We start from the raw sequence: 17529 nt of genomic DNA, 5'->3' as shown, positions 1-17529 counted from the left end.
ATCAGAAAGGTTGATAAATCTGACCAATATGCATGTAAACGTTCAATATAATGAAAAACATACTCCAGATTATTACGGATCTGTTCAAGTTAGCCAATAATTTGATTAAATCTTCACCGGCTCGATATTTTTCCAACAAATACTCCGCTAACATTCGACATGCTAAGCTAAATATGCTAACACCGAGCCGTGTGGCGAACGTCTGTCATACAGGTCATACTCAAAATAATAGTTATAAACCATCTCAGAAAAAAATTACTTACCAAGCGCAGTAAATAACTCAGACATGTGGAGAGTAAATAGTCCTGAAATGACTTGGCTTCTGTCACTTCGCTTCGGTGGGAATCTGTGATTCTGGGGCGGAGGCAGTGAATTAACTCCTTCCGTGTTAGAGTCGCTGGTGGAGTTCAGAGTTCAGAAGTCAAGAGTTATTGATTCTATTTTAACACCTCTAGATTTGATACGGAAACACTTTGTTTTAACACTGGAGTTTAACTGCTAATAATCTACACCCCAGACTTACATAAACAGAATGTGACTCTATTAGAGTAAAATTAACTCTGCTTTTGCAAAAAGTCTACTAACACCAAAACATTTAACACTTTTGAATTTGCTGTGTATTAAACTGAGCTTCAGCAGTACCACCTTACGGATATCAGTGACCATTAGTGAAAAACAAAAAAAGGGTGAAACTCAAACAAACACGCCACACGTTTCAGATTTTACAAACACGCCACACGTTTCAGATTTTATAACGTTTTTCAAATTTAATTGTCACAGTTATGTTCTAGTTTGTGTTTGTCGCAGAAAATCTTAATAAAATGTCTTTAAGTTTATATCATTAGAAGATATAAAACAAGTCCAAAGGCTATGAACTATTTTTGCTCTTTCACACGCATCACCTCCACAAATAAACAGAATTAAAAGCAACACGAAGATGAATAACAGTCACTCGAAAGCCCTATTGTACTTTTCCTCATGATTTACCACTGTTTATGTGTTTGCAAATATTTGTTCAACCTAATGCACCTCCTCATTCCAGACCTTTTACAAAAAAATCTGTGGAAAATCAAACAAAAATGCTGAATGGCAGCCGGTTATGTCACCCTCACCTGTTCACGCCCTGAAACCTACCGAGGTAAGCTCACGATGAGCGATGATGGCCTCTTGTCCCAGGATGATGTCATTTCCTCCCTCCACCTCGCCGTATAAGAGCGCTGCTGTTGCGGGGAAGTGTCAGCAGAGAGACCGGAGGAGGACGGGAGGCTGCCAGGTCGCTGGAGGAGAGAGAGAAAAAAATAGCTCTCCAGAAATACCAAAAGACGACTAAGTTTTTTTGTTGTTTTTTTTGTTCAGAATGCGTCCGTAATTCGCCGTTTTATCGCCGAGCTTCTGATAATAAAAAAACAAGAAGAAAAAGAAAAAGCTTCGCTGTTTTTGCTTTATTCCTGGAGAGCTTCTTTCACCTCGTTTCCAACATGATCGGGAGCGGACTGCTTCTTCTCACTATTTTGTCCAACCGCGGTAAGAAATACATAAGTAACCTTGCGGAAAGTGAGGCGGGTTCTGACGATGAATCCAAAAGACGTGTCGCTGCAGAGGTTCAGCACCAAGGACAGCGACAAGCGGCGCGTCTCTTAATCGGCGACGAAGTGAATCTTTGGCACATTTAGTCCTGCTACTATCGTCGTTTTTTACTGACAGCTGCTGTGACAAAACAGCTGAGACAAAAGGGGGTTTAAACACAAACCTGTTCTTACTTCTCTTGCAGTTCTGTCATTGCCAGTGACTTCAAGTCAGCTGGAGAATGAGGACGTGGAGGTGAGATGCTCTGATTGTACCTGTGATAGTAAGGCTTTACATAACACGCCCAACTTCTATTGTATCACCCTTAATAAAAAAAACTAGAGCTGCTTTAATTTGAATGACCATGTAAAATCATAATGTTACGTATCACACTGAAGCTGTGCAGTGATTAGATATACTCAATCCTTGCAATTTAGTTCAAAGCACTTTCTCCGCTTGGGGACTTGCTCGGTTTGTGAAATCAATACATACTAGCTGGAAGCCCGCAGAGAGTCTTGACCTCCAGGATTTAAGATGGCAGAAATCCAGTTACCAGGGTAAAAGTTGTTTTTTTTTTTTTGTAAAATAGTGACCCAAGAATGGAAAGAAAAGATGTGGGAAAAAAATGTCAAATGAAGGAATGTAGAGCTTTTATTGATAAAGTCTCAGAATAATTTAGGTATCCTGGCCTCTCATGCATCAGGATGTGCATGAGTAAAAATAATAATAATAAAAAAAAGGCTCCCATGTGAAAAGAGAAAGTGGCTATAAGAAGGATCACAGCCATTCTGATGCATAGGTGCAAAAATAAATAAATAAATACATAAAAATAAAACAAACATTTCAAAATGTAATATTTTGCATGGCAGTTTCTTTCAAATCAGAATTGAGCTTTAGAAAGTAATTTTGACAAATATAGACAAACGCATTAATAATGTTCGCTGTTGCTAGAATCAAGGAACTTGATAAAACAAAATCCAAACAGATCTTCGAATTGTTGAGTAAATTCAATAAACTGTATCCACATCAGCTAAATAATTAAATGTTTAAATATTCTTAGTACGCCTTTATTTATCTCAAATTTAACAGCATCATCCCTCTTAACTGTGTGGTGTCCATGGATATCTAGCTTTCAATTAGACTAGAAAATGAGCTTCTTTCTTTTTATTATTTTATTTTTTTAAAACCCCAAATATCGAACTTAAAGACATTCAAGTGAAAATGTTGATTTGGTTACAGTCTGTTTGGTCAACTTTAAACACTTTTCAACCATATTTGGGTATCAGTGGATGTCTTTATGTAGAAGACTTTTCCACCTTTTGACATTTCAGCCATATTTTTACTTTGTTTGGACAGAAGGTAATGTTGTCTTTTCACAGTATTTTGCTCTGACTAAAGTGATAAGTTTAACCTAAACAAGAAAAAAAAACATCAAGATCTTGTTTCAGTTTATTATTTTATTTTTGATGTATTTTTTTTTTTGCAGTGGAGCAGCTAACAGCATTTATGTTGGCATCTAGTATTTGTTAGCATACTAAAAGTACAGTTTATGCTGCTGCTTTTGCTGAGTAAAGTTGCTATGCACTTAGTCACCACTAGGGGCACAGCAGTCCAAGTTGTCTTCTGCAGCCAGGTGAGCTACTGACTGCAAAGTTTTCCACAGAATAAAAAAATCTGAACAAAAAGCAAGAAACATTTTTGGGGCTTTGCTTCTTCTTGTCCGCAGGTGATGAAATGTATCGTCGAGGCGCTGGCTGATGTTCTGTCAAGACCGAAGCAAGTTCCTGTCAGTCAGGAATGTCTACACACTCTCAAGACCAGTAAGTCAATATGAGAAGTGAGACTGCTGTTAAATTTTCTGGGATGCGCGAGGAAGTAAATATTAGTTCCTACCATTTGATGAAAGCATTTACCAAAGTCTGCATGACTATTTCCATTTATGGAGGTCTTACAGCTGCAACTGGCTTCCAAAGTAAATTACATCTGTGGACTCACTATAAATTCCTTTGCATTTTAATTTTTTAGCCTGCTGGTTGCTCCCTTGAGCATGTTCAGTCGCATGCTGACTGAACATGCGACTGAACATGTCGCATGTTCAGTCGACTTACTTGAGACCAGTAAGTATTGACTTACTGGTCTCAAGACCAGTAAGTCAATATGAGAAGTGAGACTGCTGTTAAATTTTCTGGGATGCGCGAGGAAGTAAATATTAGTTCCTACCATTTGATGAAAGCATTTACCAAAGTCTGCATGACTATTTCCATTTATGGAGGTCTTACAGCTGCAACTGGCTTCCAAAGTAAATTACATCTGTGGACTCACTATAAATTCCTTTGCATTTTAATTTTTTAGCCTGCTGGTTGCTCCCTTGAGCATGTTCAGTCGCATATTTTCAATGCTGATGGAGAATTTCTCTAATGTCGCTGTTGCTCCACATGTTCTCCAACTATTGCTAGCTGTTATTAAGTCGTGGTAAATGAACAATGATGTGGAATCGTAAGCAATTTACATATCTTTAAAATAATGTCCTTCTAATCCTTTGTAGCATTTCTGCAAACTATGCCTGAAGCTAAAGGATAGAAATGAGGAAAAGTTGTAAATTGGAAAAATCCAGCTTGGACAAACAGATGTCAAAGCAAAGCAGATTTGATGGAAATTATGGATGTGAAATAAAAAATGCTTAAAAGGAATTGCAAAATGCTTTAAAAAAAAGTACTAATTTAACGATATGCACATGTTTGAAAGGTTATTACATCTTTAAAAAATTTTTATCACCTTGGAAACAGATTGTTTTGTAATCACTATTTTTTAGTCAAAACTGAATTTTATTGACACAATGCTAAATTACATCTGCAAAACCCAGAATTATCACAGACAATAAAAAACAAAAAAACAAATACAGTCTTACTTTTTATTGCTAATTAGTCTTATATTACCCTCTGTATGTCCTGCAGTCAAGTTGGCATCTTTTGCTTTTATAGATTCATGTTAAGAGAGCATCCAAATAAATGATTATTAGCTCACTTTGGAGAGATTATGCCCATAAATCAGTGATTTTTGCTCGCAGCTTTCTTTTGAAGGTTGTAAATCTTCAGTAGGATTATATTAAAATAATCACTTTTCGCTTTCTTGCTCTTTAAAACACTCTCTTAGATTTTTAAAAAAATTAAATCTAAGAGCATATTCCTGTAACTTCAGCAAATTAAAGAAAACACTGACGCTACATTCGTCTGGTTAGTGCAACTTTGCCCAAAGCAGTTCATTAAATTTTAATGAGATTCTAGTATCTTGTAGCTCTGGTGTCTGTGTGATGCAGTTGATATTTAAACTGACCTAAATGAATTATTTTATCGTTTTGTGGTTATCGCTGTGGACGTTAGTGGCAGAGTTTGAAATGAGGGGGACATGGCTCACTGCCTAGGGCGGCATCTGTGAGGGGGAGGCATTAGTGTAAGAAAACATGACTGTACATTTTTTGGCTGGCCAATGACATGATTTTTATTATTATTTTTTTGGTAATCATCTAGAGTGGCCTATCCTGAATCTTCATTGAACTATACTGGGAGATTTACAAAAGCTTTTTTTTTTTGTTTTCTATACCTTTTCAAACACGGGTTGCAAAATCTGCTTTGTGGTGAGATCTGGATTTTATTTTTTTAAACCAAGGAGCCTGCTCAAACAGAAACCAGAGCTGACAGCATTCCTAAAGGAGCCAGACTTCACAACCTGCAGTTGCATCAGTCTGAACAACGGCCGCACCGAGAGGTTAATGGATTGATGCAGTCACGGCTGGATGAAGACCTGCTGCAGAGCAGTATGCACGTCAGGGCCACTCGCTGAAGACTATTCAGTTACATAGGCATTGTTTTACCTTCATGCTGTCCTTGCTGTTTAAAAAAAATAAAATCAATCGGCACTCTGAGCGCTCAGAGCAGACACAGTGAGCGAGGGAAACAGTACACCACCAGATGGATGAAAAGAAAAGAGAGGAGGAGGAGGGAGGGAGAGAAAAATCAGAGAATCGTACAAGAGAGCGCACAGCACGGCGCAGGAGTGGCTGCTGCCTACGGAGTGCAGTGCTGTTTGTGGGTCAGCAGAAAGTCCACTTCTCGCTGCTGCTGTAATTCACAGAGGGAGTCGCTGTGAGCCGAAGTGATTCATTGTGTTTCTGCTTTGAAAGCAGTAAATTCACTGGCAATTAACTTCGATGAAATCCCCAAAGCGAATCGCTGAGTCTACTAAAACAAACAAAAGTCAAAACAGAACAAACAGATTTTGCTGCCTTTCTCCCAGCTTCACGTCTTATGTTTTTTTATTTATTTATTTTTTTTAAATGAAACACCTAACTCTTAAAAACTCGTTTGCATGTCTGTGCAGGTGAGAAGCTCCTCACCATCCTCCGGCACCATAACTTCCTGAAGGAGCTGCAGGAGATCGCTGCTCAAGGTGAGTCACTCGTTAGTCACAGTCAGTGTGTGTGTGTGTGTTTAATGCAGGTGAAGTAGGAGGACCAGCTTAAAGCGTTTAAGTAACATTATTTGTTTATTGATTGACTGTTTTAGGTGATCACGAGAGAGGTCGGCTGCAGAAATACAAGGAGAAACCAACTCCAGCCACACAAATCCTTCAAACTACAGCTGATGGTGCAGGTGAGTCTGATCAGCGACTCTGGAGAAAGTGCAAAATATAGCAAATATTGAATCAATATGTTTAAATGTCATCTGTCAAAAGTATTCAGATCCCTTGAGTAGGACCGCAGACATCTGTATATTTTTTTAAATTAATATTTTATATTAGTAGAGTTTGTATTTTGCAGATTTAACTAAATAAATTAGGATGTTTTTGAAAGATGAATTTATTTCAGGTAATCAGTGCTCTTAGTAAAACTACACACAGACAATGTTTGCAAACCTTTATTTCTGTTCATTAAGATGATTTTTTTTTGCTCACAAATAATGAAAACACACCTTTTAAGATTACAATGTTATATGATAAATATACACTTTTTTAAATTTAGAAATGGATTGAAATGATTTAGTTTTCAGTTTCATTTACAACTGCAAGTCTTTATCAGCTTTGCACATCAAAAGAATGAATATTTTTCTGATTTCTCTTTGCAAAATAGGTCAAATTCAGTCAGATTGGATGGAGAGCATCTCTGAAAATCAACCTATAACTCTTGATTTACAGTTGATCTGGACTTTGACTGGGCCATTTTAACACACTCAAAAGAGATTTTGCTTCATCTGAAGCCGCTTGGTTGCAAACAATTTTATTCAGGGGCTTCGGAGTAAAAGGCCTGAGTACAAATGCAAGGCACACTTTGTACATTTTTTATAAGTAAAGCAGATAAAAAAGTAAATTGAAAATCTGACAAAAAATTCCAGAGTTGTGTTTTATTGTTGTGTTTCATTCTTTCCTGCCTTACCAATTCAGTCAGGCGGTGAAAAAGTGCTGAGGTGAATTTTAAAGTGTGCTGATGTTTTCTGTGGACAGAATGAGGGCAGGCATAACGTGTTCCCACACTGAACTTCACCAGGCTTTTTATAGGCGCCGCAATGCTCCCTGTTAGTCACAAAGAGGAAAACAGGCAATATAAACAGGAGTTATTGCAAAAAAAAAAAAAAGTTGGATTGTGCTGATAACAGAACATATGAGCTTGACAGATACCATGTGGAAATATTGCTGTGATAAAGTGGAGGGAGAAGCTTTTAACATCAATCCCTTTAAGTGAATTAAAGTCTCTGTTGTTAGATCGATCCATGTTGGAAGCTCTGGGAGGACCCGGCGAGCGATCCATCCTGTCCCAGAAGAAGAGGTCAGGAGAGCAGAGGGATGGGACCGAGGAAGAGTCACCTGAGGATGTGAAGAGGGACGAAGACGAGGCCGAACGCGACGAGGACCGAACGAGCTCGGAGGAGAATTCAGAAGAGGACGACGAGAGAGGCGAGCAGATTGTTGCTTCGAAACGGATCTGCTCCACAGAGCGATCCCAGATGAGATGCATTCTCATTGTCAGGGCTCGATAGTTCAGGTTGTCAGATTTATTTTCACTCGGGACATAAGGGGACATGTCAAAAAAAAAAAAAAAATACACCAATGACTAACGATGGAGAGCTCCGTCTTGTATGCAAAGGGAGGTTATAAACTGTGGCAGCTGCCATCACACTCTGCTGGAGGATTGATGGAAGTGCTCCCATATACATGATGAATTTTACTGTTTCTGCAGAGGGAGTGGAGCCAATATAGCTGCCAAGCTGACAGCACACAAACAGAATTGATTAAGTTTGTTCATGTGATAAAATTCAAATGAGGCCAGGGCCCGTAATTCTGGCTGGAAATCAACCAATCTTAGAGATCATGGTAATTGTCAGAAACTGAGCTTGCATTCCCAGAATTATGAAATGCATTGCAGAAAATAATCCATCATGATAAATATCTTATTGGCTCACTCACTGTTAATCCGCATAAAGCACAGACTGCACTTCTGGAGGCAACGCTGCCAGCTGGCAAGGGGTGGGGGTTTATTACAGAGAGTGGGATCCTGCTGACAGGGTGGACTCCTCCCTGTCGTTTCTGCCCCCTAATTTCGATGTGTCATATTTCCAGGTGATCGGTCCAATAAAAGAGAGGATCCAAAACAAAAGACGGCGGGGGCAGAAAGCGAGGAGAGGAGCGACAAAAGGTCAGCGCTCTTCTCGCGAAAACACGACGGCAAGGAAGAGACGGAGGAGCAGACGGCGGTAAAAAGGGGGAGCAGGGAAAGCCTACGTCACTTAACCCAGAGGGCCCGGAGCTGGCAGCAGAAGAAGAAAGCAGGAGGAGAGGAAGAGCCTCTGTCGGGCAGCCGGCAGGAAGTGTCTCACCATTCGAGGGAGGAAGCAGAGGAAGGGAAGCAGAAGAAGAAAAGAGATCCAGAAAGAACTCCAGAGGAGAGGGAGCTGCAGATGATAGCGCGGAGATCGCCGGAGGAGAGGAAGGTGATGGAGGAGGAAGGGAGTGGCACCAGGAGGTCGGAGGTAGGCTTTACCCTTCACGAAAAGTTTTAACTTGAATACAGATTTTCTTATCCCCTCCTTTTCCTCTATACTACCACTATTCTGGACCCTCATTGAACTCGGTTCATTATATTTCAAGTCATTTCTGCAGCAGTCTCATCTCGTCACATTTCTGCTTTATTTATCCAAAGATCAACCCAATAAAGAAAACATAAAAAAAAAAACATGCAGTTCACTCTTCTGCCAGCTTTTCGACCCACTCGTGTATTCATAACAAGAACCAATCATGATTCAAGAATCTTGGATCTTACTGAACAAAAGCAAGTGTCCTGTTAAGCACGATGGTGTAATCACATAAAAAAAAAGCTGCGAGCACATTTTTAGATGCACAGCCGTTGCGTCGCTTAATGTCTCCTGCTCACTGCATGGTTTTAAAGTCAAGGCCAAAATGTACGTGAAAATGAAGGAAAAAGTAGGATCCCCCCCCTCCTCCACACACGTAGCTTCACTTGAGAGAGTTACAAAAGGATCCGCTTGTGACGTGACGGCTTCAGAAAAAAAAAAAAAACAGCTGCCACGTGCTTTTTAGCCGCAGTTGCTCAAAGGTTACATCACTTTCATTGTGCGTTTGTCTCGCCTCCCTCATTATACCTGCAGGAGCCTGAGATTGAGAGTCTGGCAGCCATCGAGTCGGAGCTGGAGAACGTGGCCCAGAAAATCCACGAGCTGCGGCGGGGCTGAGAGGGAGAACGGCCTGCCTGCCTCCTCGTCCTTCTGCGCTTCACCAGACGCCTGGTTTCCATAGATAGATCGTGCAAATGTGTGACAAGGTTTTTATCTCTCCCTGTTTTTCCTCCAGGATGCTGCTCTGCTTCTTTAGTTATTTATTTATTTATTTTTTTTTTTTAACATGGTTTCTCTCACGTAAAGTAGCACGCAGTAGATTGGAGCTAGATTTGCATCGGAACGCATTCCCCACATCGCAAAGACAAATTCCTCAAGATATGTTTATGTTTTATGGCAGTCGTCTGCTCATTCTGCACATGCGTTTTGTCTGCTTGTCAGATTACAAAATGATTGATGCGAAAGGCTGGGACTTATCCGGGTAGGATAAGGCTGAGATCGTACACAATATGGCTTTGTGTAAGGATATAAATCTCTCTCTGGGACGGTAAAAAAAAAGAGAAGAGGATAGAAATGATTCCCTGACGTGATAGAAACAACTAACCCCAATCAAGCCAAGGCAATAAGTTTAGATTTTTAGCAGGAAAAATAATTGTGTTGTGTTCTAACACTGTACTGAATTTCTCTAAAAAAAAATAAACAAACTGATTCTGGAAGCCTCTTTTTTTTTAAAATAAAGTTTCTATATGCATATCTGTGATAACCCATAACACCACTGAATGTGAAGAAGATTAATCCACGTCTTGAACTGTGGAGGTTGCCACTTTTGCAGGTTTTCATCTCAAAGCAAATATTTAATTATGGAGGAACCTGTTACAGCAGGAGTGAAACTAGTATTTTGCTGTAAAAAAAACAACAACACATCATTCTCGAGAGTAGCTGAAGTTTGCACTTGTTTGTTTGTGGGCGTTGAGGCCGGCGTGACTCATCGGGATGACACATTGGCTGCGGACGCACTTATTCAGGGGTGACACAACGTTGCAGCCATTAGCTCCGCCGTCGAAATCCACACTTTATTTGTCGCGAGGACTAATGGGAAACCATCTAGTGACATTTTTTTTTTTGAATGAGACTTTCGCAACGTGGGCAGGAGAAAAAGTGAAGTGCAAAAGTTTATCTCCCTTTTTTTATTACTCAAAATAGAAACCGTGGAAGCAGCTCAGAACAGGTTCAGAAATGAAGTTTGTATCTTTCTTTCACCAGGCAGCAGCAAAATATGGACACAGTGAGTCATTAAAAGCCAGGTCAGGCAGGAAGATTCAAACTGTATATTTATGCAAGCAAATAACTCAGACAGTGTTGGTGGTTTTCTGCTGAACGGTAACTCAGCATTGCATTTTCTTCATTATTACTAAATCCTATTTAACTCTAGTTATTTTTAAAATTGAAACTTGAAGTATGCTGCCGTTTACAGCATCCTCTTCGTGACTCCATCTGAGGTTTTGCCATGCCATCAACCCTGTAAAAGATTGCTAAACTCAATCTGAGTTTAATCCGCTTGAAACCTTGAGAGAAAATGTGCAGAACGCCTTAACGCCTTCATAAATCTTTACAGACACACACTGCAACCCACTTGCTCTGTTCACTGGTGAGAAAAATCAATTCCTTTCTGAATCTACTTTGTTGGAAAGCTGCACACCTGGAGGGACGAGTGCCAAGCTCAAACAGCAAAACAGAAAAACATGACGCTCTGTCGGTTTATGATATATTGTCTCAAGTCAATTTAAGAAAACAAAAGTTGATGTATTAATTGAAATAAACCTATTTGCGGTAAATGAGCAATAACCGAACAATCTATCACACATCATTTGGGGGCCTATCTGTAAATCAGTCTCTGCTTAAGGCCTCAGAAGATCTTGGAGCAGCTCTGGTCATTGCCCGAAACCAAAATCAAACCCTGGACTCCTTTCGCATTTGCTGAGCTTTCGTCTTTTTTCAAGGGAAACCTTCAGTCTCTACATCACAGAGAAGCTCATCTGGAGCTAAAACAAAGTTTATTCTGTACTTGACGTGGAGCATGAGTCAGTGCAGGAGATGTTTCAGACACAAGATGGCAACATCGTACCTCCTTTTTTATTGGAAGCGAGTGCTGACTGTGGAGTCAGTTTACAAGGGGACTACAGTTTAACTGCTTTTGCTCTCAATCAATGTTGATTGTGTGAATTTGTATGCAAAGGGTTACAATTTTTTTGTTTGCAATTTTGTTTTGAATTGCAGAATTCTGTTATATCTCCCCCCACAAGGACATGCCATCGTACACCACTCCATAAAGTAATGTTTCTCCACAGCATAGCACTCCTGAGTTTGTAGTAAAATAATTGTTATTTGAGTCAAGGTGATCAAACTAAACTTGACAGACTGAGCAACGGGAGCCTTAATCTGAGTCGAAAGGCTCATGTTGACTCCTGAGAAGCTCAACAACTCTGATTTGTTAGTCCTGTTTAAAGTGCGCCGTAGGGAAAACAGCAAATGTACAAGGTGATCTGGTGAGGTGAAAGCAGAAAGTATCTTTTGGCAGAAAACTACCGCTGCAGATCACCGTGACTACGCCATGCCTGTGGCGAGCTGGTGGCAGCATCAAGCTGCAGGGCTTCTGGGAAAGAGAAATTGTTGAAGGGAAGATTGATGGAGCTAATAACAGTACGCTCCTAGTCAGAGGTTGCCAAAAACCTGGACACTAGAGTCGAGGTTCAGCTTCCAGAAGGACAGCAGCACTAAACACACAGTCAGAGCTACAACAGAGTGATTTAGAGGACATATACTCATGGATTATAATGGTTCAGTCAGTCAAGTCTTGAAAACTGTCAAGCTGTATGAGCTTGAGTTGTTTGGCAGAGAAGAATGAATAAAATATCCTGTATAGTGCAATGCTGCTAATCAAATACACCAACACAAATCTGCACACGTATCTTTTTTCTTCCTTTTACCATTGTTACTATTTTGATCTGTAGCTATTTTTCTTTTTTATGAATCACATTAGATTGTAAAAAAAAAACCTACCTTGAGGTTTGTTGGTCTAATGTGACGTAATATGAAAAGTAATGGTATAATTTGTGTTAGCGGTTGCTGGTCAGTGGAAAAATAAAAATGACGCAACAGCTTTTTGTTTATATTTAGAGTTGAGCTAAGTCAGTGGTTGTGAGGACATAAAAACAAGAGTTTTGTTTTTATAAAAAATATAAGATTTTATTTTCTGCTACACAGTGAAACATGCAACATTTTTGTCACACTTCTCAATAAAAACAGTACAAAAAAGCCCCCACTTCCACATCAACATATACTATAGATAGACTTTAAAAGCGCAGAACAAATTGGGTCTTTAAATTAAATTAAACTGTACAAATATTTACAAAAATTACATATCAACATGAAAAAAGGAATGAAAAATACAATCCTTCCAGTCTGTTCTTCTACTTCTTTTTTTTATACATAATAGACCTGAATTAGTTACAGTCAACACATTATTATTATTTTTATTTTGTTTACGTTCTTTTCTCAGTGCCATTGCAACTGCGTTCCTTATCTAACCATAAACTCAGCTGTTTCTCAGTTGGTTTCTCATCCACATGTTGGACCAAGGCTCTGACCTTTCCTCCACTCTCTAAGGGCACACACACACACCCACCCACACACACACACACACACAAGGTCGACATTCAGTCCTGCACTCACACACACTCGCACAAGGACACATTCAGACCTGTTTGGACACTGGCTCGCTGTGGTCGGCATGCTCCCTCTACAGCTGCTGAGAGTTTACAGGTCTGGTCTTTGGACTCAAGGAGGGGGCGGGGCGGGGGGAGAGGGGGCTAATTAGACACCTCATTTAGAGAGGGGGTCAGTGTTTAAATATGCTATAAATATGCACAAAGAAAAATGGATGGATTTGTAACAAGAAAATAATGTGGAACGGGCGGAAAACACACAGTAGGTTTGTCATTTAAAAAATAAAAAGTTATAGTGCATAAAATCTTGTAGAGCTGCGGCGCAGCCCTCTGTCTGAGTCTATGTGGCTGACATGCTTCAGCCGTTCAGAGTCTCTGGACTACGTTTACAACGGGGGGGAATGACACGTTCAAAAGGCAAATATACTGAGCTGCAAACTGAGATGGAGTTCTGTTTCTTTTCAAGTCTTGGGCTTGGACCGTGCCTCGGCGGCTCACGCCATGTCGCCGATCATCTTCTTGTAATACATAGCCTCGAAGATGTCGTTCTCCCCGGGGCAGTTGTAGTGGCAGGCGCAGGACTTGATGAACATCATGTGCTTCTTCATCACCTGCCCGTCGGGGCACTTGAACTCCATGGGCAGGGTGGTGGTCCTGTGGGGGGTGCAGCAACGGCCGTCCAGGCAGACGCCGCAGAACTTTGGCCGGTAGGACTTGGTGGTGGTGCAGCCCGAGATCTCAAACTTCATGGGCTTGGAGACCCGGGGAGTGCGGATGCACTTTTTCCCTTTCTGCAAGTAGAGAATGAAGGTTTAGCCGATTGCTCTTTGGTGAAAACATTGTGATATTGTTTCGTGAAAGTTCTTCAAGGGGCACATCTGAAGAAGAACTCACCCTGATGCTCTGCTCCAGCTGGGACTCGCATGGTCTCACCATGCACAGCCGGGTTTGCTTTTCGAGCCTGCACTCGTGGTTGTCATTGGTGACCCTGGTAGATATCCCAAGGCCACAGGTCTTGGAGCAGGCACTCCATTCAGTAGTCTGAACCAGGCAGTTCTCCCTCATCATATTAGGATCTGGACCATAAGTCTCCTCCTCTCTGTATGCTGTAAACACATGAAGAGACCCAGGATTAGACAAGAGCTCTGAGTACGTCTTATTGACGTGGGAAGACATATAAAGGACGTTTCTCTTGACTCACCGGCCAAAGCAGTGCCTGCAAAGGAGTTCTTCTTGGGAGATTCACATATCCACTCCTCGCAGCACTTCCCGGGTACCTTGACACGTTTTGGCATGGGGCAGTCTGGGCTGGGCAGCCGGATGTCCATGGAGCAAAGCGGGACGCAGCCCACAGCTCCGTCCAGACAGGTACACTGGTACTTGCAGCTGCTCTGGAATGACTCTCCGTTTTTGTACACCATGCCGCCAAACACGCAGGTCGCTCCCTCCCGAGCTGCGGAGACAAAGTTCAGTTTAAGGTTCATGCTTTCAGGACGACCTAAGGTGACAGACAATCGAGAAGGACCTGTCGGCTCACCTGTGCACACTCCGATGCGTCTGTTGGTGGGGGCTCCAAAATCACAGTAGAGACCCTTGTGGGGGTCACAGACGTCTTTCTCGGTGCAGAGCTCTCCCATCTGTTTGGCACACACCCTGCAGCAGCCGCAACCGTCCAGCACTAGACTCACTCCCGGGGGACACTGAGGCGGGGCGGAGGGGCAGGAACACTGGCCGCTACACTCCTGACCTGCAGCCTGGGACCAAAGACACGCACACACACACACAGGTAAACATCATGAGCACATGGCTCCGCTTGGACAGGGATAAGCAGCTGGTACACTCATGGTGTATGGTGATATTTGAGGTTAAAACTCATGTTTAGAAAATGAAAATAGCATCGGTGAATTGTTTGAGCTTACCATGTAGGAGAACATGACGCACAGCACAGGGAGCAGGATCGTTTTCTTCATTCCAGCAGACATCGTTTCTAGTTCTCAGTTACAAATTCGGATTCTTCCAAAGCCTTCGTGGAGAAAGTCTTCCTTTAGTCTCAGAGCCCGAGCCTGTGAACCTCTTACGGTGAAGTTAATCTCTTGTCAAGCTGCTGCTCCGGTCACACTCTTCCTTGTTTCTGTTCTCGGTGAAAGCCGGAGTTCAGCTTCGGTAGAGGAGTTGATCTGAGTTCTGACTGCACTCTCCGGCTCCCTTTATACTCCCTGGCCCTCGCGGCACGTCACTGGGGGCTGAATGGAGAGCCAGCCCTGGACAAACATGGACATGCTTGGCATTCTTTCCTCGCTTCCTGACCCCCACTCCAGACATCCCACATTCCTGCTGTCTGAAGGCAAGGCTCTGCTGCTCGGGCCAAACAACACCATCTCTCTTCGAGAAGCTTTCATCTGGGATGGAAGGATAAGTCTGGTTTAGAGGCTTGGGACCCCACACTGGGAATTCCTGAAGACTGACTTCACAAACAGGCTGCTAGCACCTATAAATAATACATTTTATAAGAAAAAAAAAAGACAAGAAGAAAGAGGAAAAGACGGCAGGGTTCAAATGCGAAGCCGCAGATAAGTTTACATGAAAGAGGAACGGTGGGCGAAAACAACAGGTGGAATCTCATTAAAATGCAGGCGTAAAAATCATAAAATAAACGGCTTGATGTGTAGCAGGTGGTTAAGACTTTAAGACCTCAACAGCATTCCACCAACTGGACTTCAAAGGTGCACAGACGCCGTGTACTTTGGTAAATGAACATTATGCGGTTGCACAAAGGAAATCATTTGAGCCATTAAATTGAGCTGGTTATCTGTCCAGGCGCTTGTTCCAGTAAAGAGGCTTGGAAGATGGTGTTTTGAAACTTAGCCTTCTGCTCTCACGTCTGGGAAACTGCTACAGTTCTGTGCTCTAAGGTTATTATTTGCACATTATGATCTCTTCACCATGTTTTTAAGCAATAATTCTTATGCTATTTGTACAAGTTATTGACCTAGTTTTTTTTATTTTTTATGGCCAGCAGGAACCAGCTCAAAAGTGGTTTTTGTTACAGTTTATAAAGCAGGTATAAAAGTTGTGATAGAATCACTTCTGGATGTATGCCTCCACTTCAGTTTTTCCTGCACACCTGGAAGACAAAGTGAAATTTAGTTTGCTGCATTCTGCAAGTTTGCCACTAGGCGTCAACAAATCTCACATATTGTCTTTTTGTACAAATGGAGACTCAAACTCAATGCACAAACACAAGACAAGTGCACACACATTCATTGCAGTTGAAATCCTCCAATATGACAAATGTTAAAACACTGTTATTACTAATTTACAAGGCAGTTTTGGGCCCATTAAAATGTTAATAGCATGTATTAATGTAGCTGATTTAATATTGTTCCAGTGCCTGTATTTCATATTACTGTCTTGCTGGCACTGAGCTTCGTTTTTTTTATTATATAGAAATAATACCTGAGTCAATATTTTGAAAAACAACCTTTTGCTACAACAACAAGAATTTTAGGGGATTTTTATACAAACTTTTTATCTGTAAACTCAATTTTCATGAAGAGAATCTTTGAATATTGTTTTTAAAAGTTTTGACAAAGCTTCCTTCTCATGAGGATTTCATTCTGGGTTTTGACTGAGCCATTATGACCAATCAATTTGCTTCATATAGCTGTTGGCTTTTCCACTCTGAAAGTACACAACTTGACTTCAGAGAAGCACATGCAGAGACTCTGAAAGTAAATGTCCTCTACTACCGATTTGAGTTGTTAGTTTGCAATTCTGAAAACGAAATTTGATCATTATGTCGTGCTTCCTGTTTTTCCATCTAAAATGAACAAAGAGTGCAGTCACGGTAAGCTGAGCTGGTGTTCATAGGGAAAACTTTCAACCTATTGTTTCGAGGTAAAATGCTAAAGACTAACAATTTCAGTCTGAACTGTTCTTTCCAAAGGAAATGCTTAATACATTCGAACATCCAGATGCTTTTCTCTCTTCCTGATTGGGGAACATTTTGCTAGGTTGCTTTGTTTTACCTCGTGGCTGGAGATTTTTATCTCACATTGAACAGGACATCTTGAGTCTGACTCCCGGGTAAGGCTGAAAGGTAAAAAGAGATCATGAGTCGACTCCGGGAAAGTGCAGATATGACTTGAACAAAGACTACATGCTCTTTGAGTTCTCACCTGCCTAATGAGGTTTAGTCTGTGATGGACTTGAAACGGCCAGGTGTGCCCCATCTTGGGCCAGGCTTATTTTACTACATCAAACTCAAAGTAGAGAGAGGTTTGCAGGAAAGAGGCTAGACGGAGGTTTGTGTATTTTCTTTACCTTTTTTTTTTTAAGAGAAAAAGGGGGGGCTCACACACCAGGCTAGACTGAAACACTGCTCTGCTCCTTCTCCAGCCAGCAAATCGGAAATGAAAAACTCCCAGAGAAACTAGGAGCTGAAGGATAGGAATGTAAGAAACAAGCCAGCAGACTGGGTTGTTACTAGACAGGAAGCATCCCCATATAAGGAGGCCTGTGCTTTTCCTAAAAAGGATATGTTCTCTTTCTGTGCAGGCTCAGTACAGTAGAAACTTCTACCTCACTGCCTGAACACGGCTGTGAGTGAAAGTGTG

At 41.3% G+C, this 17529-nt stretch overlaps 2 protein-coding genes across 2 annotated transcripts; one reads left to right on the top strand and one right to left on the bottom strand.

Moving 5' to 3' along the window:
- Positions 1–1228: 1228 nt before the first annotated feature.
- chga (chromogranin A) lies at positions 1229–9904 on the top strand. Its single transcript, XM_014996123.2, has 8 exons — positions 1229–1524; positions 1772–1821; positions 3293–3386; positions 5944–6012; positions 6129–6215; positions 7321–7512; positions 8176–8585; positions 9222–9904. The coding sequence occupies exons 1-8, from the start codon at positions 1479–1481 to the stop codon at positions 9303–9305; spliced, it is 1032 nt and encodes a 343-aa protein (XP_014851609.2). The 5' UTR covers positions 1229–1478; the 3' UTR covers positions 9306–9904.
- Positions 9905–12407: 2503 nt separating this feature from the next.
- Positions 12408–15115, bottom strand: ccn2a (cellular communication network factor 2a). The gene is made up of 5 exons (XM_014996121.2): positions 14833–15115; positions 14451–14667; positions 14115–14366; positions 13808–14019; positions 12408–13704 (listed from the first exon to the last, which is right to left on the bottom strand). Exons 1-5 carry the CDS (start codon positions 14893–14895, stop codon positions 13408–13410), a joined length of 1041 nt encoding a protein of 346 aa, XP_014851607.1. The 5' UTR covers positions 14896–15115; the 3' UTR covers positions 12408–13407.
- Between the last annotated feature and the right edge of the window lie 2414 nt (positions 15116–17529).

The sequence above is a fragment of the Poecilia mexicana genome, unplaced genomic scaffold (assembly GCF_051168715.1).
Source record: "Poecilia mexicana isolate PSO_F unplaced genomic scaffold, ASM5116871v1 scaffold_21, whole genome shotgun sequence".
Taxonomy (NCBI): domain Eukaryota; kingdom Metazoa; phylum Chordata; class Actinopteri; order Cyprinodontiformes; family Poeciliidae; genus Poecilia; species Poecilia mexicana.
The sequence above is the reverse complement of the archived record's forward strand: the minus strand, read 5'-3'. Positions and strand labels throughout refer to the sequence as shown.

Excerpts from the sequence above, each read along its gene's own strand:
- chga (XM_014996123.2), top strand. The coding sequence starts at position 1,479 with ATGATCGGGAGCGGACTGCTTCTTCTCACTATTTTGTCCAACCGCG. Across the intron at positions 1,822-3,292 it reads TGGAGAATGAGGACGTGGAG|GTGATGAAATGTATCGTCGA; the intron begins GTGAGATGCTCT and ends TCTTGTCCGCAG. Across the intron at positions 3,387-5,943 it reads TCTACACACTCTCAAGACCA|GTGAGAAGCTCCTCACCATC; the intron begins GTAAGTCAATAT and ends ATGTCTGTGCAG.
- ccn2a (XM_014996121.2), bottom strand. The coding sequence starts at position 14,895 with ATGTCTGCTGGAATGAAGAAAACGATCCTGCTCCCTGTGCTGTGCGTC. Across the intron at positions 14,020-14,114 it reads TGCAGGCACTGCTTTGGCCG|CATACAGAGAGGAGGAGACT; the intron begins GTGAGTCAAGAG and ends ATGTGTTTACAG. Across the intron at positions 13,705-13,807 it reads AGCTGGAGCAGAGCATCAGG|AAAGGGAAAAAGTGCATCCG; the intron begins GTGAGTTCTTCT and ends CTCTACTTGCAG.